The sequence below is a fragment of the Motacilla alba genome, chromosome 6, assembly GCF_015832195.1.
Source record: "Motacilla alba alba isolate MOTALB_02 chromosome 6, Motacilla_alba_V1.0_pri, whole genome shotgun sequence".
Lineage (NCBI taxonomy): Eukaryota > Metazoa > Chordata > Aves > Passeriformes > Motacillidae > Motacilla > Motacilla alba.
This window is the reverse complement of record NC_052021.1, coordinates 30,377,589-30,401,308: the sequence shown is the minus strand read 5'-3', so window position 1 is coordinate 30,401,308 and position 23,720 is coordinate 30,377,589. Positions and strand designations below refer to the sequence as shown.

The 23,720-nt window shown below is 40.5% G+C and overlaps 1 protein-coding gene and 1 non-coding gene across 2 annotated transcripts in view; both read left to right on the top strand.

Annotated features, from left to right (window-relative positions):
- Window positions 1-23,653, top strand: part of EIF3A (eukaryotic translation initiation factor 3 subunit A) — a 28,877-nt gene extending 5,224 nt beyond the window's left edge. Inside the window, exons 4-22 of the mRNA XM_038140718.1 lie at window positions 846-1,009; window positions 2,061-2,260; window positions 2,765-2,973; window positions 3,427-3,598; window positions 4,564-4,668; window positions 5,446-5,544; window positions 6,220-6,336; window positions 6,725-6,910; window positions 9,064-9,411; window positions 9,633-9,737; window positions 11,496-11,609; window positions 11,900-12,022; window positions 12,745-12,898; window positions 13,824-14,008; window positions 15,745-15,833; window positions 18,291-19,078; window positions 20,319-20,493; window positions 20,920-21,089; window positions 22,390-23,653. Of these exons, the coding sequence (XP_037996646.1) occupies window positions 846-1,009; window positions 2,061-2,260; window positions 2,765-2,973; window positions 3,427-3,598; window positions 4,564-4,668; window positions 5,446-5,544; window positions 6,220-6,336; window positions 6,725-6,910; window positions 9,064-9,411; window positions 9,633-9,737; window positions 11,496-11,609; window positions 11,900-12,022; window positions 12,745-12,898; window positions 13,824-14,008; window positions 15,745-15,833; window positions 18,291-19,078; window positions 20,319-20,493; window positions 20,920-21,089; window positions 22,390-22,631 (3,745 nt within the window). The 3' untranslated portion in view covers window positions 22,632-23,653. The remainder of the gene's footprint in view (window positions 1-845; window positions 1,010-2,060; window positions 2,261-2,764; window positions 2,974-3,426; window positions 3,599-4,563; window positions 4,669-5,445; window positions 5,545-6,219; window positions 6,337-6,724; window positions 6,911-9,063; window positions 9,412-9,632; window positions 9,738-11,495; window positions 11,610-11,899; window positions 12,023-12,744; window positions 12,899-13,823; window positions 14,009-15,744; window positions 15,834-18,290; window positions 19,079-20,318; window positions 20,494-20,919; window positions 21,090-22,389) is intronic.
- Window positions 5,899-6,031, top strand: LOC119702943. The gene has a single exon (XR_005257491.1). It is a non-coding gene; the product is annotated as a small nucleolar RNA SNORA19 (small nucleolar RNA).
- Window positions 23,654-23,720: the final 67 nt, after the last annotated feature.

The window sequence follows — 23,720 nt, the reverse complement described above, 5'->3', positions numbered from 1 at the left end:
AATAGTTTATGTAGTACCCAAGGATGCAAACTAGAATGCAAATGGTGTAGTAGAAAAGATACAAGAGTTGAGACTTTATATATTAAAAACAGTTCAAAAAATTTTCAGAGTGAAGGCTTGGGGAAAATGTTTTTTTTGAGTTTAACAGATTGAGTGGATTGTTCAGCGGAAAGGGATTGTGTGGGACATAGCACTGAATTGGTCTCAGTGTCTTGGGAGTGCTTTCCCCTGTCTTAAATTCCTGTGATGAGGGAATGAAGTTCTAAATGCAAGATTATTGTGTCTTACTTCTGGTGTATTTAAGCGTCTTTTTCATGTCAGAATTTGTAAAGGATTTGAAATGCTAATGTGAGTATTCTGGTTTCTGATGTGTGCAGATCATAACACAGCTCTTGTGTCACATGTCAACATAAACAACTCTGGCAGCAGTGCTGGTGACTAAAAGGGAAGTGTCAGCAAGTACTGAAGTGTCTGCATTGGCACTGATACTTGACTCTAACAGAGGTACAGGACACAGCTCCCTGCTAGGAAAGGGAAGGTGAAAACCCTGCAGTTAGTTTCCTTTGAAGGATACAAGTTTCTGATGTCTTACCTCTGGAGCTTGCACATGTCAGTCCAAAGTTTGAAACTTAAAACTTAGAAATAATTATCTGCATCCTTTAAAGGAAAAGGGAGCAGTCTGAGGGACCAGTTTGAAAATAAGCTGTAGAGCATTCAGCAGCTATTAGCTGTTCAGATTTGTCCAGACTCTTAGAACCTGGTAAGAAAAATTGATGAGAAAAAATTGTAGGGATTAAACCACTTCTCTTTTTTTCTCTTTCCTTACCCCGCTGCCCTGACTGAAGTGTTCTTCTGAGTGCTGTAAGTGGAGAAGACACTCAGGATCGTACTGACCGCCTGCTTTTGACACCCTGGGTTAAATTTCTGTGGGAGTCCTATAGACAGTGTTTGGATCTTCTTCGAAATAATTCTCGAGTAGAACGCCTGTACCATGACATTGCACAGCAAGGTAGGTGCAAAAGATGGAAACCTTAACTATAATGATGTGGTGTCCCCCCCTTAAGGGGAGGGGAACATCAAGATTTGTAGATGCATGTGGTCAAAAGGAACAACAAGAATCAGAGGGTCCTCAAAAGCTTACAAAGTTTAGTAGTGAATGACATGCTTGGCATGAAAATTGGTCTGTTAGTCCCTGACCTGCCAGTAGAAGCACATGGCAGTGGGTTTTGGGTAAAGGGATAGGCTGGAAGAAGTGAGGGTTGAATTAAAGAGAGGGTTAGAGGGAAAGAATGTGAGGGTAAAAGAGAGAAGTCACCAGTCCTCACTCCAGTGTTGATCCGGCTGATGGGGGGTGTCCAGGATCCTGGGGTGCACACACACCTGGGCTTGACCTTTTTATAGATGAGTTTCTCACTTGTTTGGCTAATCCGTTCTCATGCTCCATCTGTTCTTCTGGACCTTTCTGGAAATGGGTTGGAGGGCTTCCAGGGTTTTGGGTGGTCTTGATCCCCCTCTATAGTCCATCCCCTCTTCTTGACCTCTTTCATGCACTTGTGTTGTGCTTATCTCTGGAAGCCAGAATGAGGACTGGTGTTTGACAACTGTGGGATTAATGACAAGGTTTTTGTCTGTGCCATTTCCAGTCATTTGAAAGCTTCATTTGACTTTACCATCTTTAGATTACTTGAGAATTTTTCTCCCACATTTTACAAAGCCAGAACCTGAATTCATGCCATTCACAGGATTTTGTGTGCTCTTAGTTCAAACTAAAAACTGGAATCGCTGCATAAATTAGAACATTTTTAAAGAGACTTAAAGTATTCTCTTTGCTCTTTAATCTTAATTATGTGGAAACATCTTCATCTTTTGAGGTCAAGATGAAAATGTGTTGCATTGTCACTTACTTGTTATGTGTGACAGATTGTATCATGTTTGAGATGTCTTTTGACTGCAAATGAAGATTTTTTAAGTGTACTGATTTACATGCTTGAATCCCATTTAGAACTACCGTGAAGTCACCATTAGTAAACGTTTTCCATTTACATCGTTCCTTTTTGCAGCTTTCAAGTTCTGCCTGCAGTACACGCGGAAAGCGGAGTTCCGCAAGCTCTGCGATAACCTGCGCATGCACCTGGGGCAGATCCAGCGGCACCACAACCAAAGCACAGCCATCAACCTCAACAACCCTGACAGCCAGTCCATGCACCTGGAGACCAGGCTGGTGCAGCTGGACAGTGCTATCAGCATGGAGCTGTGGCAGGTATGCAGCAGGGCTCCCCAGCACGCTTGGTCTGCAGCCTTTCCAGGATTTTCTCCACGCTGTTCATGTCTCACGGTGCATGCAGCAAGGTGAAGAGAGGATAAGAGCTAAAGAAGAAAGTTTTAATATCTAGAATAGTAAATGCTTAGTCTGGTGTTCCTGCTTAGCATTTCAAACCAAGCTTTGCTGGTAGAACTATTGGAGATTTTTTTTTTTGTTTCCTCCCTGCCCCCCCCCCTTGGTTTGTAGCTTGAAAATTGGAACGAAACAAGTTTTCAAAAATACCAACTTCTAAGCAAATAGTTAAAGTAAGTATGTCCACATAATTTATTAAGAAAGAAGTTTTTAATTTCATGTAGCTGACAGAACTGAAAATCACAGCTTTCAGTGGTATTAAATATTTTATAGTCTTAAAGCCTTTCATAAATTTATATTTTTCCTTTTTTGGGATGTTGCAAAAAATTTCCTAACAATGGTGTATTTGGTTGTTTTGGGGTTTTTTAGGAAGCTTTCAAAGCAGTGGAAGATATTCATGGACTATTTGCATTGTCTAAGAAGCCACCCAAACCACAGCTGATGGCAAATTACTACCACAAAGTTTCAACTGTCTTCTGGAAATCAGGAAATGCTCTTTTTCACGCATCCACCCTTCACCGCCTTTATCACTTATCAAGAGAAATGCGAAAGAATCTCACACAAGAGGAGATGCAGAGGTGGGGAAAGATACTTGCTGTGATCTTAGAATCTGCTTTTAAACCCCTAGGTTCAAAAATAAACTAAATTGTACCCCAAAAGAAGCAGATGACTTGTATGACTATGAGCAGCTCTGCCTAAATTGGCCAATACTAATTGCCTCAAAAGAAATCTAGATCAAGGAGGATGTTTTAGAAAGCTGCAGTGTAAGTATTGTGAACATTAGCATTACCTTAGTTAAGCTGCCTTCTCCTTACTGATATGCAAGTCAATAAATATCTGGGGATTTGTTTTCTTTTTCTCTTTTGAGTGGTGGTATTTTCTTCACAAGATTTCACAATTTCCTGTCATGCTGTAGTTGCTGTCTCCTCCTCAAAACACAGTTTTGCATCATGGATGCTCCTCTTTCCTCTCTTGCACTGGTACATACAGGAATCAGTAAGTATTCTTTTGCACTTCTGCTTTGACACCAGGATGTCCACTCGAGTCCTTTTGGCCACGCTGTCCATTCCAATAACTCCAGAGAGAACTGATATTGCTCGTCTCCTGGACATGGATGGGATCATCGTGGAGAAGCAGCGGCGCCTGGCCACCCTGCTGGGGCTGCAGGCCCCCCCTACACGGGCCAGCCTCATCAATGACATGGTGGGTACTGGGCTTCAGGTCAGCTGCTTCTTAACACTGACTCCTGTTCTGTCTAGAGCACTCTGCTTAGCTGTGGGACAGCACATTTAAAGCTAAAACAGCTGTGTGGTTAATTGGAACTTAATTGCAGATTCACAAGGAGTGTTTGGAAATGGCAGTGATAATGAATACTTGTGTGCAATTCAGTGTAGTCTTTTATGTCACCCAAGCAACAAATTGATTTGAAACACTTAGGGGTCTGAAACATGTTGTGATCTAGAACTTTGGGTTTTTTTCCTGACTCTGAAGTGTGTAATTAACTGAACTTAGTGCTTATTTTTCTGTTTTAAATGTGTTTTGGATGAGCACAGGCCAGATGTCAAATGTTGGACCATATGGATCTAAGTGATTATGAAAACTTCCTTGTGTTTAATTTGAAGGGATGTTAGATTTATCTATCCTCAGACCTCCCCCAATGCTCATAAACAAATTAGACATTAAGTAATGGGTATTTTCAGAGAATGTTTGAATTTCTTGCAGTCATTTGCACTCATATCTAAAATTTAGGTTCAAAGCTCATTTTGCAATTTCAATTAATTCTTCTTGCAGCACCTCTCCAGTCTGCCTCAAACCCACAATTTAAGGCTTCAGAAATTTAATAATAAACAGAGATGTGTGGTTTTAGTTTGGATGTGGCCTGTGTTTGTGTAGTATGCTTGTGTCTTAGAAATGGCTGAAGATGGTACTCCAGTCTGTTTAGCTTGTTTGTTTTTTGTCTACTTTTCCATTTTTAACTACATTTAAGTGATGTAGTGTAGAATTACTGTCACTGCAGTTAAGAATGTAATGAGAAATACCTAGTTTCCTGTATTAAAACCCACATCTGTTGCCTGTTTAACTTGTTGAATATGAAATTCTTAAAGCATTAACTATTAGTTAATACTGTATTTATGTTGAGATCTTTGGATTTTTTTTGTTGACTGTAGGTCAGGTTCAATGTAGTGCAATATGTTGTCCCAGAAGTGAAAGAACTTTACAATTGGCTTGAAGTAGACTTTCACCCGCTCAAGTTGAGTGCCCGTGTCAGCAAGGTAAGTTTTTTGTAGCTCTGTGTGTGTGTAGCAATTGGTCTTGACTAATAGTCTGTTATTTCAGTATTGATTTGTGGTAAATATAAACCAGCTTTTTCTATTGTCTGATTTTTCAATAGTAGCCTTGATTTGGTGAAGTTCCATCACCATGACATGTGCATGACATCTGATAGAGTAAGCCAGGTTACTGAAATAGAATGAAAATTCACTCAGGTCTTTTGGGCCCTCTTCAGAGGGCTCCATAAAGGTGCAGAGTTTTGGGAATGTATCAGAAAGTTTTGTTGGTGGAGATAATACAGAGTTAATTTTGTTTTAAGGTTCAAAATAAGAAGACTGCACACGTGGGCATATGCTGGCAAGTGGGTTGTGTGCTAAGTGGCAAGATGAACCAATGACTGGTTTTTACTATTAAAAGGTAGAGTGTTGGGAGGTAGAATAATGTGAGAGCTGTTGATTAGGTTAGTGTAAATTCTGCAGTTGTAGCACATCATGTTCTTTTTCTTTGATAGTGGGAAAAAAGATATGTGAGGTGCTAAAAAGAACTTGAAGGTAAATTAGCAGTGTGGTAAATGTTGCCAGAACTGTCAGTCGCCTTCATACAAAAACTGTCAGCTCTCCTTTGTAACTGTAAGTGTTCGATCAAAGGATGCACTTCAGTAAAACAGTATCTGGACAGAAGTGCTCTTGTTTTAAAAGTATAAACCAGAAATGTTACTTTAATGATATAAAGTTTGTACAGGTCAATGCAGATAGAGTAACTTTTCAGACTTTTGATAGGTTCTGAACTGGGTGAAGGACCAAGCTGAAAAGGAACCTGAGCTGCAGCTGTACATTCCTCACCTGCAAAACAACACCATCCTTCGCCTTCTACAGCAGGTATGAGTAAAGATAGTGTATATTCCCAAGTATACATAAGTTAGAATATGCTTTGGAGGAAAAATAAGTTGGAAACTTTAATGCTGAAATAATTTCTGTTTCTATCATTTTTTTTTTCCTAATACATAGCCCATATCTTCAGTTTGTGCATCATTTAAATACAGCTATAGTAGCCATGCTTGATAGTGGGGTACAGTGGTGTAGTCTCTTCTCTAGATTTTTTTCATTATGTACCAAGTTTCTTAAAACTTCTCTTTGGAGTAATTGTTGGGGAAGGAAGTATTTCACTTTGGTTTTTAGTTTCTTTTTTTTAATTGTATTTTTGTATAAGTTGTTGTTTGTTTTTTTTATAAAATGCACATTTCATTGACCTGCTTTCGTTACCGGTGATGAGCAGTGTTATTTCTGGTGTGCTAAAGAAATAGTTGAAGGCTAATTAGCAGCATAGCTGGATGTAGTTACTGCTGCCAGTCTCCTTCATACAAAGCAGCCATTCAGGAATGGGGTTTAATCTGAATGCAGTACAGAAATAGAATCCTCAAACAGTATTTGCAACTGCATTCATATGTATACATTCATCTGTTGACAATTTAGTGAGTTAACTTCAAGGCTTCGACAACAACTTCTGATTTCTTTTTATTGATGAAAAATATTGATGTTTCTGTTCACATTCAGGTGGCCCAGATTTATCAAAGCATTGAGTTTGCTCGTCTGTGCACCCTGGTTCCTTTTGTGGATGCTTTCCAGCTGGAGCGTTGTATCGTGGATGCAGCCAGGCATTGTGACCTGCAGGTGAGGGCTGTAGAAAGACTTTGTGTCGTGTCTGGGTTCATGTGTATTGCATGTGATAAAAAGGAACTGGTTGACAATGTGGAGGAAGAGACAAGAATGATTTGTCTTTCAGCGCTCATTTCATTGTATCATTAAAAGCTCAGCCTCTTCCAGTGATTTTGGTTGAGTTGTTGTTTCGATTGGTTTTTTTTCCTAAATCATAGAAATAAACCTTCATTAGCAGTGCTGTTCTTCTCCTACTAATTTGGGTGGTATAGCAAAATTTTTTAAAAGTAATTTCTGCTTAGAGCCTCTGTTGACTCATGGTGGTCATAGGCAGAGCAACAGAGGAATCATTCAATAAAAAATACAATCCTTTTTCTTCTTTTTTTTTTCTATTTTTGCAAAGGTTCGCCTTGATCACACAACCCGGACACTGAGTTTTGGTTCAGATTTGAATTACTGTACTAGAGAGGATGCTCCACTGGGCCCTCAGCTGCAGAGCATGCCTTCTGAGCAGATCAGAAACCAGCTGACTGCCATGTCCTCAGCTCTGGCTAAGGCTCTTGCAGTCATTAAGCCTCCTCACTTAATGGTAAGTCATTTAAAGTCTTAGGAGAGTGTTGACAAAGCTTATATTTTTAATGAATGTGTTTTCTCAGATTAGATGTACCTTTTACTTTCTTTTTTTTTCAGCTTAGTCATAATCAGTTTTTTGTGCTTTTAAAGAAGTCATTCTTAAAAGCACTCAGCTAGTTAGTTTCTGGTTATAAGTAAAACATGGCAAAATTTACACAAAAGGCCTGAGTTTAAAATTTCCAGTCTTGCAAATAATCATGTTTAGGATACAACAAACAATAACTGTTCCATACATGAGCCTACAGAACTAGGATTTGTTCAAAGTTTTGTATGCATTTTTGAAAATCTAAGAGCCTGCTTCATTTATTCTTCCTGGAGAAACTGCTGTTGTGAAAAACCTGGAATGCAGCTTTATAGAACAAAATCTCCCACAGCTCAAGAACTGATCTGTCTTTGTGACTTCTTTTCCTCCTCCCTGGGGCTCTTGGCTTCAAGGTCAGACTCACATTTCAGGTTTTCCGGAGCTCTGTAGCAACAAGGTGTAAATCCGTCTCAGATTTCCAGCATGCTTTGGTCATGGCAAATTAGACCTTCACTTCTTTCACTAGAGCAGTGGTAATTTTTTCATTTGTTTCAGGTTTATGAAAGATTTCATAGCTGACACATCAGATATTTGTTCCATAGGGAAAAATGCTGATAGCAACATGTCCATGTTAAATTCTCTACAGGTTGAAATACTAAGTATTAAGTAATATTAGGTAATATTATTATACTTAATATTAACTAATATTCTTAAAATCTAAATGCAGAAAGTAGAACTGTCTTAGGACACACAGAACATACATTAGTGGTTTTATAGTGTTTAAGATAAAAGTATTTCTATAGGTTTTCCCTTAAAATTATTTGATTGTGGTTGGTATTAGATTGTTATTTTGGAAGAAAAAACATGCTTTAACTATGTATTTGTGGATAGAAATGGCAGTTAGTCTTGCACTTGACATGTAAGTACAGTTAGTAGCTGAATAAGATAAATCCTCCTCATTTAACTCATTAGTGGCCATTACACTTGTAAAATTGGAGAGCAGTGTCAAGGTTAATATCAGTCTGTGTGGTTTGAGAAGCTACAGAACAAGTTGATATCCTTTTTACCTTCACTATTCAGGTCAAAACTTTCCACTTTTGTCAGGTGCTTAAAAGCTTTTAATTTGTCACATTTCTAATGATTCACAAAATCATTAAATTCATCTAAAGCTTTTTACTTTGGTGGTTTTGGCCCCTCCATTTAGCTTTAAATGTGTGCAGATCTACAGCAAAGCACAGATGTTGCCGTGTTTTTGCTGAATGCCCTAGAAGTGACAGGTTACTTAAAATATCCCTGTGGGTGCTCACATTTCAGGAGTAGCATGGCTGGGGGAGTGTGGGGAGCTGAATTGGGCTGCAGTGTTTGGCTGGACTCATGGAAATGGGCAGCTCCCTGAGCTGGCACAGTGGCACCTCCTCTGTGTACAGCATGAATGTCCACAAAGAGCTGTGGGGGTGCTCTGGGGAGTGCTGCAGGGTGGGAAGGCTGCTTATAGAGCAGTCTATGTTCTAGTGTGTAGAAGCCTAGAGTTTTTATAAGGTAATGAAAATGCTTTTAAATACAGTGTTTTAAATCATTGACTTATTTCTTTATCATCTCACAGATAGTGTTTTGTGTTAATTAGGATACATTTTTCTTCTATTGGTGTGTTTGGAAAATAACAAAATTTAAATAAATAGCTTTGGGGAAATACAGTACATGTGGTGATATGCTTGCAAACACATACAGAGACAAACAAAACTGGCCCACACACCCATTGCAGTCAGAGATTTCAATATCAATAACATCTGGGTCTACAGTATTTTTGGACAGGAAAAGTCAAATTGTTGTACCCAAGCCATGTTGCAGAATATTGTCTTTCACAGACATCTTTCTCCATGTGTACATGATTCTGGGCAGTTGGTGCTGCCTGGGATGCCACTTGGATGAGTGATTAGATTTGCCACCACAGCTGTGCTTCCATTCAGTTGGCAAGTCTGGAGAATAGAATTAACTTTGCATTTTTCCTTGAGAAGCATTTGCTTTGCTTACTGCCTTTTTAAAGAGGGACTGTTTACATCATTGTCTTATTCTCAATTTAAATCCAGCAAGAGAAGGAAGAGCAGCATCAGCTGGCAGTCACTGCCTTCCTAAAAAATTCCAGGAAGGAGCATCAGCGTATCCTTGCACGCCGTCAAACCATAGAGGAGAGAAAGGAGCGCCTGGAAAGTTTGAACATCCAGCGTGAAAAGGAGGAGCTGGAGCAACGGGAAGCAGAACTGCAGAAAGTGAGGAAAGCTGAGGAGGAGAGGCTGCGCCAGGAGGCAAAGGAGAGGGAGAAGGAGAGGATCCTGCAGGAGCATGAGCAGATCAAAAAGAAAACTGTTCGGGAGCGCTTGGAGCAGATTAAGAAGACTGAACTGGGAGCCAAAGCGTTTAAAGATATTGATATTGAGGTAGGGGATTTATTGTTGCAGTGGGGAGTTATTTTGTTATTTCAGTGTTGCATTGCTGGGCTGCCTGAGTTTCATAGGTTTGCTCCAACTGGCCGTACAGTCTCTCTTAAAAATGAGACAATCAAGTAAACTTTAGTTCTGTGTTCGGATGGGACCTTTTTTAACCACAAAAGATGGTCTTTTTGTCTCCTTTTTATATTGATAACTTTGCTTGGTTATAGGATCTTGAAGAATTGGATCCTGACTTTATTATGGCTAAACAAGTGGAACAGCTGGAAAAAGAAAAGAAGGAACTTCAGGAACGACTGAAGAATCAGGAGAAAAAGGTACAAAGTAGGAAGGGTAAAAATGTCCATACAATTTTTTAGTGAATGTGATCTGTGTTGATACATATATGTGCATACAAACATATATATATAATACTGGTGTTATAAATGCTTGAAACTAAAGACAGGTAGGTGTGTTATAAACCAGTTGGGTCTCTGGTTTCGGTGCAGAAATCAGTGTTCTGATTAATTGAGTTGATTTTAAAATGGACCCGTAATCTGGATGTGAACTGAGTCTTAGTTGGGAAGACTTGTAATTAAAAAAATGTTCAGAACAGGTTGGATGTTCAGAGAAGGGAGAGACCATTATGGAGAAGCAAAATTAATTAATGGTGTTAATCCTTACTGAAGGAAAGGAAACTCCACTGCTAGAGCCCTCCTAGATGGCAGAATAAGATCTGACTGAAACGTGGATAGCTATAAAAATGTGAGAAATGTGTAGTAATAAATAGAAACACATGACCTGGGCAAGGTGAAACTCAGCCAGGGCTTCCTGCTCTATTCAGGAATAAAACAGGGGTTCTGTGGTACAGTTGGTGACTCGGGTCAATTAAAACTGGTTTGAAGAAAAATGGCAAGTAGAAAGTGGCAGGTTAGTTAAAAAGGTTCCAGTGAGGATCTTGGACACGGCAGGCCTGTAAAGCTGTTGCTTACACTGGACAGAGGAGCAGAAAATACATTAACAGTAGAATTAGTAGTCACCTGAGTGAATATGATCTGCCTGGGAAAGTCAGCACAGCTTCTATAAAAGGAGTGTTAGCAAGGGCTTCCTCTTAGAGTTCTCTGAAGCTGTCAAAGCAAACATATGACTGAGGCTGATCTGATGGGTGCAACTAAGTTGGATTCCAAAAAAAGGGTTTTTTCAAAGCTCTTCACAAAAAAACCCAACTTAGTAGTGTGACAAAAGGAAGTCTTTGAATTATGTTCTGGTTAGATAGATTTAAAACTTTATATAGGGAAAGCTGGGTCTCTCAGTCTTTGGCTTTGCATTTTAAATTATGGGCTTCAAACTTAACATTCTTTGCCAGCAGTGAGAACTTGGTTCTTCTGCATTTTGAGCACTGTCTGCAGTTCTGGTCTCCTTATGTCTAAAAGGATGTGGCTGAAATGGAAGTTTGACAGGAGGCCAACAAGAATGATCAGTGATGCAGATCGGCTTCTGTGGGGGAAATGCCTTTGTAAAATAGTACCCCCCCGTCAGATTTCTAGAGAGAGGATGTGGTGCCAGTCTGTAAGAGTGTATCTGTTGTAAGAGCTGATGGTGGGAGCAATTGTTCTTGCACTGCCTGCAAGGGGTAGAGAGGCATCAAATGGAGCGAGAGGCATCAAATGAAGCCGGCAGAGGCCATGTTCAGAGCAGTTTGTAGGTGGAAGTTGGATCTTCATGCTGTGAGCCACAGACATGCAGGAGTTCTCTCCAGAGTACATTGTTGTATATGAAGAGCTTTGAGCTCAGGACAAGAGAGGAAATCCACTGTTTAAATATAAAAATACTTTCACCACAGAAAATGCTGGGAGCTGAAAATGAATGATGCTGAGAGAGAATTGTGATGTGCCTGTCTCCATTCCTGCATCCTTGCCTGGGAGTACACTTAGTTGCTAGTGGTAGAGGCAGGTTCTTGGTTAGGTTGACCTTAGATGGTCCAATGTGTTTGTTGCTATTTTGCCATAATATATCAGCTATATTTGAGAAGCCTGCAGAAATCAGAGGTTTGTGTGTGCATTATATCACACTAAAGATCTGTTACCTTTACTCAGATTGACTACTTTGAAAGAGCGAAGCGCTTGGAAGAAATTCCTTTAATAAAGACTGCCTATGAGGAGCAAAGAGTGCATGATATGGAGCTGTGGGAGCAACAGGAAGAAGAAAGGGTAAGAACTTTTTGTTCAGTTAATAATAAAGTGCATTAGCAATGCATGAAAAATAGTGGGGTTTGCACTGTTTGTTTGGGTTTTCCAGCTTCTTTCAAAAGAGAAAGAACAATTGAAATCTTTACACAAATTCACAAATTGTTAGCTTTGTGATTTCACTGTTTTAGTGGACAGCAATTTCTTGTGTCTTTGATCTGAAAGGGGAAGAGAAAATTTCACCACCTAGTGGCTGGGGTAGATTGAATCCAAATGTACAGTGAAGTTGTACTTTGTATATTTTCTGTTTTCAGATCACCACCCTGCAGCTGGAGCGTGAGAAAGCCCTTGAGCACAAGAGCAGACTCTCCAGGATGTTGGAGGATAGAGATTTATTTGAAGCCAGGCTTAAGGCATCACGACGAACAGTTTATGAGGTACATGGATGTGGCATTGCTAACAAAGTATAACCCTAAAGTGAGGAACTAAAACTGATTCTCCAAGAAACTAGAAACAAATCAGTATTTAAAATGGTTCAGAACTGTGGAATTACTTATTTTCTGCTTTAACTTTTAAATTAAATTTCGTGCACCCGTTCCTAAGTCACTTAAAATTTTTGACAGTTTCTAGAATAGCTGAGGTGGAAAATAAAAGAGGGGTAAATTGTTTATTTCAGTACAGGTATTAGTAAGGGATCACGGGGTGTGGTATAGGCAGGCAGCTCTGTCTGCCTGTTTATAGCTTTGAGTATTTGGCTATGTGGCAGTAAAAACTGGCTTTACCAAAAAAAAAGCAGAAGAGGTGTATGGTAATATAAATTAGTAACCGCATATGATTCTTTGCAATAATAGGGATAATTATGGGTAATATATTTTAGGGATAAGTAAATTTTTATTTAGGCAATATTTTTCTGAAAAAGCAGATAAAGGACTAATACTGTACATGAAGATTTGTGTCTTTCTTCTACATTGGAGTATATTCTTTTATACAAAATCAATTACAGAAGAGGTTGACATGGCAAAGAGGTCATTTTTCAGTGGAGCAAAATGAATATTGCAGTTGTTGTGAGTTTCTGTGTAGCTTTATTTAACAATTGTGTAACTGCCTAGCTCTCAGACATTACAGTATGGAGTTCTGAGGTGTCTTGTTGGTATTTCAGGATAAACTCAAGCAGTTCCAGGAGCGCTTGGCCGAGGAGAGGCGGAACCGTCTGGAGGAACGCAAGAAGCAGCGCAAAGAGGAGAGACGCATCACTTACTACAGGGAGAAGGAGGAGGAGGAGCAAAGGCTACGGGAGGAGCAGCTGCTTAAAGGTGTGATTGAGAACGTGACTTCCATCCTCTGCATCCTTGAGCCTTCCCATTTTGTAACACAACTAGTGTCTGGTTTTCCTGTTTCATGAGTTTGGAGGAAGTCTTTTCAACTTCCAGTTGTCGCACCTTCCTTGCTTACCTGTGCAGCATAGACAGGAAGGTAAAGCTTTGTAGCTCCTAGACATGAGTGAAGGAGGAGATAAAGTAAGGGAAGCTATGAAAAATGAGTCTTTGATTTTAGCCTATAGGTGGAGTTCTGACCACTTGTTTGTGCACATCTTAAAGAGAAAAGAACATTGGTGTCAGATCAAGAACTCCAAAATAGTAAAGAACTTGCACACCTTTCCTTGTGAATCATTGTGTCTGATAGCCCTAATAGCCTGTTTCAGGGCTTTAGAGGAGAAGAGGTTGTTGACAAACTGCAGGATGAATTTCTGCCCTATTTGTCAATTGAGGTTGAAGAGTCTATGTATCAGAGTTCATCATAATGCAGTATTTAAAAAACAAACAAAACCAGAAGCAGTCATGAATATCAAATTTCTGACACTGTTAGCTGTTTTTTTTTGTTTGACGTTTTCTAAGGGAGGGATCCTCTACCATGTTTGAGATAGTTGCTGATATTTTAATTGCTACAGTTATGGTCTGTACATTGAGTTAACATACAGGGTTGGAACTTTTTCTTTCTTGCTAGTTGCTCAAGATGTCTCATTAATGGATGTCCTTTTCCCATGGCTTTTGAGTTAGGCAACTTGCAGAAAACAGGTTCTGTGTTTAGCTAAACATATACAAAATGCTTGTATTTTTAAGTGTTTCTTTTTTATCGAGTCCAAGGGGAGAGATTGTGTTGTGGAACCCTCCTGTAGATGCAGCAAAGTAGTGGAATTTGTGCTGGTAACAAGTTCTCTGTGTGTTTCCACCTGTGCAGAGCGCGAGGAGAAGGAGCGCATCGAGCGCGAGAAGCGCGAGCAGGAGCAGCGGGAGTACCAGGAGCGGGTCAAGAAACTGGAGGAGCTGGAGAAGAAAAAACGGCAGAGAGAAATGGAGATAGAGGAGAGAGAGCGCCGCCGAGAGGAAGAAAGGAGAGGGCTGGATGACCCATTTTCAAGGAAGGTGGGTAATAGCTGCAGGTTTGTTTCTTTCTGACTGTTCCTTCTTCAGTAGTTTATTTGAAATGAGGTGTTAGCATTGCAAAGTCATAGATCAGTTTATTTATTTATTTCTTAAGTTAGAATGTGAGTGGCTAAATTAATAATTAAATTACTGTCACTTAGTTTCAGCTCACTGTCAGGATCTGGAATCTCTACTTTAGCAATAAAGTAAAATAAAGAAACTACCTGAAAGCTAAAATGGCCAAGCTGTTTAAAAACTAAATTAATAAAGACTAAAATGAATATTGAATAAAATTTTCTTTAATACAAAAAGAAAGAAAGCTGTTGGAAGCAAGTGCAGTGACTCATGCAAAAGTCAGAAATTCAAGTGGATATTAAAGGAAAACCCTCCCCAGATTAAACATAAAAGCATAGTTTTGTATTTTGTAAGAAATATGCAATAACATAAAACCAAGATGTGTGTGCAGCTTTCTCTTTATGAATATAACTTGGGTTGGGAGAATTTGTTACCCCAATCAAACAGGAAATACAGCAAAAAAGTTACTTGGAAATGTTTATTGGTTTAAAAGAATGTAACTAAGTACCATAAGCCTTTTACACTCCCACTCTTTCAGAATTTACCTTTCAAGAGAACTAGTTTTAAATTTCATCCCCCGCAGCCTTTCTCTTTGTTTAATACATATTTCATTGAGTGAAATATGAGTTTCATATTTCATGAAGATAAGTTATCAGCTTGTATAAATTGTTTTGACAGTCTATCAAGTAAATAATCATGATGGGTATTTTTCACATAAGAGGTCTCCTATCTGTGGGCACTTGATTATATGGAAAAGCTGGCTCAGGTTCTAAGAGAGATACCTGTACCACTCCAGAAATTCCATTTGCAGTTTTGGGATTCTTTGCTCACTGTTGTTATTTGGGGTCATTTCAAAAGCTTTTGAGGAGACAAAGTGGTGGATATGCAAGATGTTGGTTAACCCCATATTGACAAATAAAAACACTTTTCAAAGAGGGGTTTAAAACTGGAATACCCTTCTTATAAAGAGGTTGTGTGATTATGTGAAATCAGGTATTTTGGATGATTTAGCTAACTGCTTTCTTATTAAGAAATTAAGGCATAAAAATCCGTTTAAATGGTTTGTCTGGCTATGGAGAGAGAAGTTTTAATTTTTTTTTTTTTAATACAGATTTATTATTGCTCTACCCTGCAACCTGTGTGAGTCACTAATACCTCACCTCTTCTGTGCACTGAGGTATTGGGAACAAAATTGTGCTTGCCACAGAGCGCTTTCAATGTATTCAGTTACATTTCCTGATGAGACCAGAAAGCACAAAAGCAAATAATTACTTAAGTTCATTCCTGTTGTCATAAGCCCCCAGGAAAAGTGAAACTGTTAGAACATCTCTTTTGTGCCAGCAGGTAGTGGCTGTGGCTGACTGTAGCTGTTGTTGAATTGTTCATACACTTCTCATAAACTTTTTAGTGTGTTTGCATATGTCCTACCCTGCTGGTAAAGTGTGTGGCATAAGAGGAACCATGTTTTTGTTTGAACTGCAGCAGAAACAATAAAGTCAGTTAAAACTATACTTTATTTACTCAAACTCCTGACAGTTCTGTGTTCTGCAGTGTGACAAGTGAGTTTTTAATGACATAACATGCTCAAGAGTGAATTATATGTCAAAAATCTTCGTTTTAAACATTCAAATAGAATGTTCCTAATTTCTTTCGACACGCAGGAGTCTCGTTGGGGTGACAGGGAGTCGGAAAGCTCCTGGAGAAGAGGAGGTGAGCCGGAATCTGAATGGCGTCGAGCACCAGTGGAGAGGTAATCAGGGCTTACCAAGCCCCAGTTACATTGGGATCAAAGTGTGGAGGCTCCCACTTTGGTACTACTGCTAAAGCTGCACTAACTGAGTAATATCTCATGCCTCTACATCTCTGAAAGCTACCTTCTATTAAAAAGTTGCTTTTTAAGGATCTCAGAATGAGAGAGAGGTTTTTCTTGGAACCATGCTCAGATAACATTCCTGTTTTATTTGGCTTAGATATGTGAAGGCAAGCAGACACCTTCTGTGTGTGATAAACAATTTGCTTCCTTGGATTCCTTTTTAAATTAACAACTTCTCTCCCACTCAAACATTGGTGTCAGTTCTGTAAATACAGAATGGACAAGGATGACAAGCAAGTACAGTGTTCCTGGATGATGAAATTCTGAGATTTTCCATTTAGAAAACTGATAGTAACTATGCAAGTCCCAGAGTACGTCACAGAGCAGAAAACACATGCCACAAATTAAACAAAGTTCTGAAGAGCTGTATTGAACAGGGAGGGATAGATTTCTGAAGGGAGAATATTATGAATGTACTTTGAACTTTAAAAATATAAAAAATCCACACTTGTTTACATTTATTTTGGATATGTTCACTTATAATGAACACTGTTTATACAGCTGTAGAAAACAAGATTTTTAACATTTGTCTGTTTTTCTGCTTCACATCAGTATGAACTGTAGCTAAAAATATTTGTGATGGTGCACATCTAGTTGTTCTTAAAAGCCTGTGCTGATGGAGATAACACTGCTGATTCCAATTGGCAGTATGTTTTATTGCTTAATTAGCCTTGCAGGTAGATAGATTTTTGTAAATGTCTAACCCTAATTTCCAGTACAGCAATTTAAATCCATTACTGCTTCCTCTGACTCCAGTGGAAGCAAGTTTATTGACTCTTTCTCTCTCTAGTAATTTCTTAAAATGTTTTAGAAGGGCGTGATCTCTATAAACAAAATAGAATTCCATCTTTCCTTAAAAGCTGTGTTGCCATTCTTGGTAGTGATCCACTTTGTCATGAACTGCAGAATCCAACAATTGGATGGAACTGCTGGGTGAAGCCTTTCACTACACATATATTGCATAAGCTGTGGTGCCCCATCCCTGGAAATGTCCAAGGCCAGGTTGGGCTGAGCTTGGAGCAACCTGGGATAGTGGAAGGTGTCCCTGCCCATGGCAGGGGCTGGAATGAGATGATCTTCAAGGTCTCTTCCAACCCAAACCATTCTTGGATTTTGTGTTTGATTTTATTTGTGTGCTTCAGTGGATTTGGTATTTTCCACACAGAGTGATGCAGCTTGTCTTAGTGATTTCTCATTCAGCTTTCCTAGAGATGAATTAAAGTAGAGGTAGTTTAAAAGTAATAGTTTAAAATTAGATTTAAAAATCCTAAGACACTGAGACATTATCTGAATGAATTAAATACTTGTTCATCTGATAAACATTATAACCATTCTTCCACATGTCTTTTATGGCAAAATAATCAGATTTTTCAAAGAGGAAGATTATCCAGTTTGAGTCTAAATGGAAATTACCAATCTCCATGTCTTGGTTTTTACCTCACAGATCAATGATAATTGCATTCTCCCTTATTCTTCCAAACCCAGGAAATGCACTGCTTGCAATTCCTCAAAATTCTCGAGACTCTTGGGTTGTCACAAACTGTTGTCTCTTTGTTCTCACCTCTTCAAATCCTACATCTGCTGTTTTGTAGCAAGTTATTGCTGGTTTTTTGTTTACATTTTAGTAGCATAGTGGATTTCTAAACCTTGGGGTGTTCTTTCTGTTGTGTTTTGGTTTGGGTTTTATTTTTTTTAAGTCCATGAGATTCAACCCCAGTGCAGCTTCTCTTCTCCTGCCAAGAAGCAGGTACCAGTACATTTCTGTGATGTTCTATTTCTTGTTTCTTTTTTTTAAAATTTTTTATTTCTGAGGAAGGTTAATTTCCTGAAATAAAGAAATTAATTTGGTGATAAAAACAGGGTTTATGGTCTAAATGTATGCTTAAAATCTTGTAAGACAGCAGACTTAATGGTGTGTAGGGCTGGCATGTGCTTGGAGAGGGAGGGATGCTTAATTGGTGGTTGTGGGGTTTTTTAGTATTGATTCTTTCAGACTTAGGTCAAGTTTGCCAAATTAGGCTTGGTGTAGAAGCCAGCCCTCTTGTCTGTGGTGTTGCAGCAGATAACCAACAGGGGACTGTCCAAACTGTAGTTTGAAAGGAGATGATGAACTGCTGAGTCTTTACTGAAGCTGTAGGGACAGTGACCTACAGCTTTCCCATCGCAATGAAGGGCATTCATTAAAAGGTGCAAATCGAAACTGCACCCTTCGTGTGTGGAGCCACTCACCAAGTGGGTGCAGTCAGAAATGGCTTTGAGGGGTTTGATGCTGTTGATGTGAAGCTTTCCTGGATGTCACCTTCCACTTTTCACTCGTTCCCTGTGGTCTTACAGAGACTGGCGACGAGGGGATCCCAGAGACGACGAGCGACTGTTCCGCCGCGGGGATGATCTGCCCAGGCGCGGGGATGATCTGCCCAGGCGGGGTCCTGCAGATGACAAGGAGCGTCCTCCAGAATCAGCAGAGGACAGGCCACCTAGACGGGAAGGGGACGAGGACAGGCCTCCGAGGCGAGAAGGGGATGAGGACAGGCCCCCCAGACGTGGCTTGGATGAGGATAGGCCGCCCCGGCGTGGTTTGGATGATGACAGAGGAAGCTGGCGAGCTGCAGATGATGACAGGGGTCCCAGACGTGTCCTGGATGATGACAGGCCTCCCAGACGTGTCTTGGATGATGACAGGCCTCCCAGACGTGTCCTGGATGATGACAGACCACCCAGACGTGCCCTGGATGATGACCGGCCCCCCCGGCGCGGCTTGGACGATGACAGAGGCAGCTGGCGCGCGGCGGATGACGACAGAGGACCCCGGCGCGGGCTGGATGACGACCGGCCGCCCCGCCGGGCCCTGGACGAGGACAGGCCCCCCAGGCGTGGGCTGGATGATGACAGGGGCAGCTGGAGGGCTGCGGATGACGACAGGGGCCCCCGGCGCGGGCTGGATGATGACAGAGGGCCCCGGCGCGGGCTGGACGACGACAGGATGGCTCGGCGGGACGACGACAGGGGACCCTGGCGGAACGCGGACGATGACAGGCTCTCCAGGAGAGACGATGACAGGGGCCCGTGGCGTGGCGGTGAGGACTCGAGGCCAGGTCCTTGGAGACCGTTTGGTAAACCAGGTAAAGCATAGTAATATAATAATCCTCCCTCCAGAGCGTGTGTTGTCCTCATAGATAGTGGATGCAACATACTTGATTGCCAGAGGTGGGAGAATCAGCTCTGGAAACATCTAGATTAATTTGGCTAATGTGGACTCTCCTCTACTTAGTATAATTAAACCTTTTCATTTGGGTGAATCTAAAATAAAATTGCTTGTCTGGAAGATACCTGATGGTCACAGACTTAACACTGGTCACTTTCCTGTGCGCAAAACCAAAATAGACAAGTTGAATACTCTGCTGGGAACATTCTCACTAGATTAGCACACCTTGAACTCTTTCCCTCCCCTTCCATGTGTCTGAAGTTAATCTCCTTCTAAAGGAGGATTTTGCTACTTCATTCAAGTGGATGTGGTTTTGATAAACTCTGTGTGTACAGAGATAAAGTTTTTAACATTCCCTTTTTGTTTTTAACCCTTACTGAGAGTCCTGCTTAGAGCAGAGCTTGGATTAGATGACTTTCTGAGGTCTCTTAAAATCTGAATTATCCTGTTCTTGTATTGTTTATTTCTGTTCTTAAGTGTCATTGATGGTGTCTAGAGCTGTTTCTGATTCTTTGCAGAACTGTTGATGTCATTTGAATGTTAGATATTATTTTGATTTCCTGGTCCTTTTCATTTACGTATTGGCAGACACCATGTCTGCTTTCATAGACACTAATTATGTTATTTGAACCTTTAGAAAACTTACTATAAATATCAAAACTTGCACTCCAGTTTTTCCTATTCAGAATCAAAGCAGGCTACATAACAAAGAACTCCATAAATAACTGCAGAGTGCACTGTGTTAAGTGGATGTAACAAAAGTCATATTTTAAAGTAGTGCTTTAAAAAGCAGTAAGTTCTTTAAAAACCTGCTTGCTTAAAATCTCCTCACTTGTGGATTTTCACAAAGGAATCTGCTGTCTGGGCTACACCCTTTGCTTCTTCTTGCACTTGTTTTGCACCAGACCCTTGTGGTTTCTGGCTGAAAACTGCAGGGTGCAGGCAGCCCTGACATGAACATTACTGGCTTTACATTCAGCAGCTTGCACAGTGTTTTCTCTGTGGCTCCCATGTGCAAACTTCTTACAAACACCTTGAGTTACATCTTCAGGAGTCGGAACTTGAAGAACCAGTTTCCGTGACAGAAGTAAAGGGTGCTTTGCCTGCAACAGAGATCAGAGGTCAGTCACAAACTCCTTTGTGTCACTTTCTTACAGGGGGCTGGAGAGAACGAGAGAAGGCTCGTGAGGACAGCTGGGGCCCTCCCCGAGACTCCAGACCTTCAGGAGACCGTGAATGGGATCGAGACAAAGATCGGGATGAAAACGAGAAGGAGCGGGAATTCGACAGAGAGAGAGATTTTGATCGAGATGATCGTTTCAGGCGTCCCAGGTCTGACTGCTCTGTTTAAGTACTTCTAGAATGTTTCTGCAAAAAGAAAAAAGGGCCCTGCTGATACAGAAATAACATGGAATTGCTGAGTGAAAGGAACAAGGGTTAGTTTGTGTGAAACTAAGCACTTTAGGGCAGCAAAGGGGCATTTTGGGGCCTTTTTGGTTTGTTAGTTTGTTATTTTTAGGATGTTATCTGTTTACAGGAGGAATTCCAAAATGCTTAAAATGCTTTTAAATTTTTCTTTTTAACCTATTATCAAGAGAATTCCATGTTAAGCTCCAGAAAAACAAAACCAATTTTGGAAGTATGTTAAATAGACACCCACCAGGTCTGTAAATATCCGTGTTGTGATTTATTACTGCTCCTTTCCATAGCAAAGATGAAAATCCTGACATTTAGTTTTTATGTTTTGCATGGCCAAAGGGATGAAGGCGGTTGGAGGAGAGGGCCAGCTGAGGAAACTTCCAGCTGGAGAGATTCAAGTCGTCGTGAGGAGTGGGACAGAGGTGGCCGTGACATGAGAGACCGACGTGGTGACGACAGGGAGCCGCCCCTCCGGAGAGGACCCCCCCTGCGATCCGAGCGGGAAGAGCGTACGTTCATTTTAGTGTCCCTAAAGTCCTCCATCCTGCACAGAGCCTCCCTCATCCTGACACTGCTGGGGAGGGCTCACGTGGGAGTAGGTTATATTTGCAGCCTGTGTTTAAACTGCCTTTCCATAAAGAAAATAATGAAAAGCACCCTTGGCATAATTGAGTGTTCTTCAGGGAATCTTAACTATTTGTAGTTGTGTTGTTTTCCATCTGAGTAGCATTTCACATCTACAGTAGGAGGATAATATTTCAGATATGCACCTCTCATAGGCTTGTGTTCTGGGTGTATGTAGTCTTTGTGTTCAGATTATCAAGACACACCTCAGGAAGTAGTTTCTGGCCCTTTCCTTAAAACCATTAAAATGTGACAAATAGTTCTGAATAAGGATTTCCCACTATTAATGGTATTAATTTTAATGACAGACCTGTATTAATTTCATATATTTATTAATCTTTTGCTGTGTTCTAAAAATACAGTAACAGCAAATCCATTCAGCCTGGAGGGACCACCACATCTTCCAGTTCTGGCATTCTTACCTACAGAATCTCATTTTGTCTCTGCCCCAAATGTGGGTGTTCCTGCACTTGGGAGCAGGCTGGAACAGAACATGGCATCAGACACAGGAGTGCTGCTGACAGAAAGGCGGAGTGTTTTCAGTGTGGAGATTTTTTTTTTAATTTATCAAGAAGTTTTGGGATTTGACTTCTTGGCATCTGCCACAGCTTTATTCACACACACCTGGGGTGGAACTCTTAGCATGCTTTTGGTGGGAATGAACAGTTTTTCATACAGTAAAGGGTGGTGGATGCTGTTACCAGTGGAGTCATGTAATTCAGTACCATTTTACCTCTGATTCCTGTAGGCTGAAGAGCAATTTCCTCTCTTTTATTAACAGCGAACATTTTACACAGATGTTTTTAAGTCAGGATTTTTCTGTTTTTTCAGGGTTCAGTCATTTCTAAGGAGACACTTTTGTAATTTTAATTCTGCTAATATAAGAATATATTTTTACACCATAAAACCACGTACATCAGTAGAACATTCTTCCTGCAGTTTCTGTGTTTTAAAGATGACACTGGGCTTGCTCACCACAATCCCAAACCCGAGAAGAGGTTTGAGTAGTTCTGCTGTTGCTTTCCTATAAAATTAGAACGTGTATTTGGCCGTTGTCATCATACTCCTGTTGGCAGGGCTGAGGATCAGTGAATCCCCCTGCCGGGGTCGGGGCTGTTTGTTGGAACTCTTGCAGGCTGCTGCTGGAGCGTGACTGAGTTATTTCTCTTTCTTCCCGCGCCGCAGCGAGCTCGTGGCGACGCGCCGACGACAGGAGGGAAGAGCGCGGGGAGGAACGGGAACCGGCGCGGCGGTCGGGCCCTGCTCCTGCTGCTCCTCCAGCTTCTGCTCCCCCAGCAGCATCCAAAGAGCGGGACAGGGACGGGGAGAAGGAGAAAGGATCCTGGAAAACGGAGAAGGAGCGTGAGCCCGTACGCCGCACTAAAAACGAGACAGACGAAGAAGGGTGGACCACTGTACGACGTTAAGTGGGAATCACAGAGTTTAACCAATGTTTTAGCCTTGATTTGATGGAATCCACAGATTATATTTGTGCTTATAAACATTCTGAATTGGAATTCTTTAACCAATGTTTTGAGGTAACATGAAAGCATGAATTACTTACTCATATAGATTGATCATGCACAAAACTCACAGCAGAAGGTTGGAAATTGAATGCCAGTTTTTGAGATTTCAAATGATGCTTATTTCATGGGTCATTTGTTGCTAAAATAAAAAGAAGCAAGCCCAACAGCTGTCTTCAGTACAGCTTCTCTTTCGCACCAAAAACAGGCTGCCCTTTTTATTTTTAGTCTTTCTTAGTTTGGAATGGGGTATTATTGTCACAAGACATGCATTTGAAAACACCTCTGTTCACACAGTGGAATTATCGAAAAAGCAGAGCTAAAAGAATTTGCATAATTAGCCAAAAAGTAGAAAAGCCCTCTTTTACATAGGCATTTTTGAGGGCATGCCGTTTCTGAGATATTTTATCACTATCTAAATTCAGTAAGTTGTTTAAATTTGAATTGAATACGATAAACATTGTGAATTAGCTACACTGGGATATTTTCTGTAGATTTACTTGAATCCATAATGCCTCTGAGGCCACTTTGCAGTCATTGTTCCAGTAATGTACACACTGCTGCAGTGTACAAATCAAACTTGCAGCTTTTACAATTTGTGTTTTGGTAAGCACATGGCTATGTACTTTCTGTTGCCAATATCACAGCTGCTTTTCCCATTACTGGATAATTCATGCCTTTCAAGGATTTATAAATATTGTCATATTAAAATGTGTGGTTTTGGAGAAATTGTTCAATTTTCCCCCCAATTCTTTGTCTTCAGGGTCAATTCTTTCCCTTTCCAAAAAAGTGATTTGTAGTAATGGCTGTGTTGACTTCAAAGCTGGGGTGCAGTAACAACAAGGAACAATCTGGTCACACTGAAGCCAACACAGAACTTGCTGCTGTGTGTTTCTTCAATGATAAATAAACAAGTTAAGGAATTAGCTGCTGCAGTGTCTTGACTTTTTGGTGAGTCCTGCACCATGTGTTCATGCAGAACATCTGTTGCAC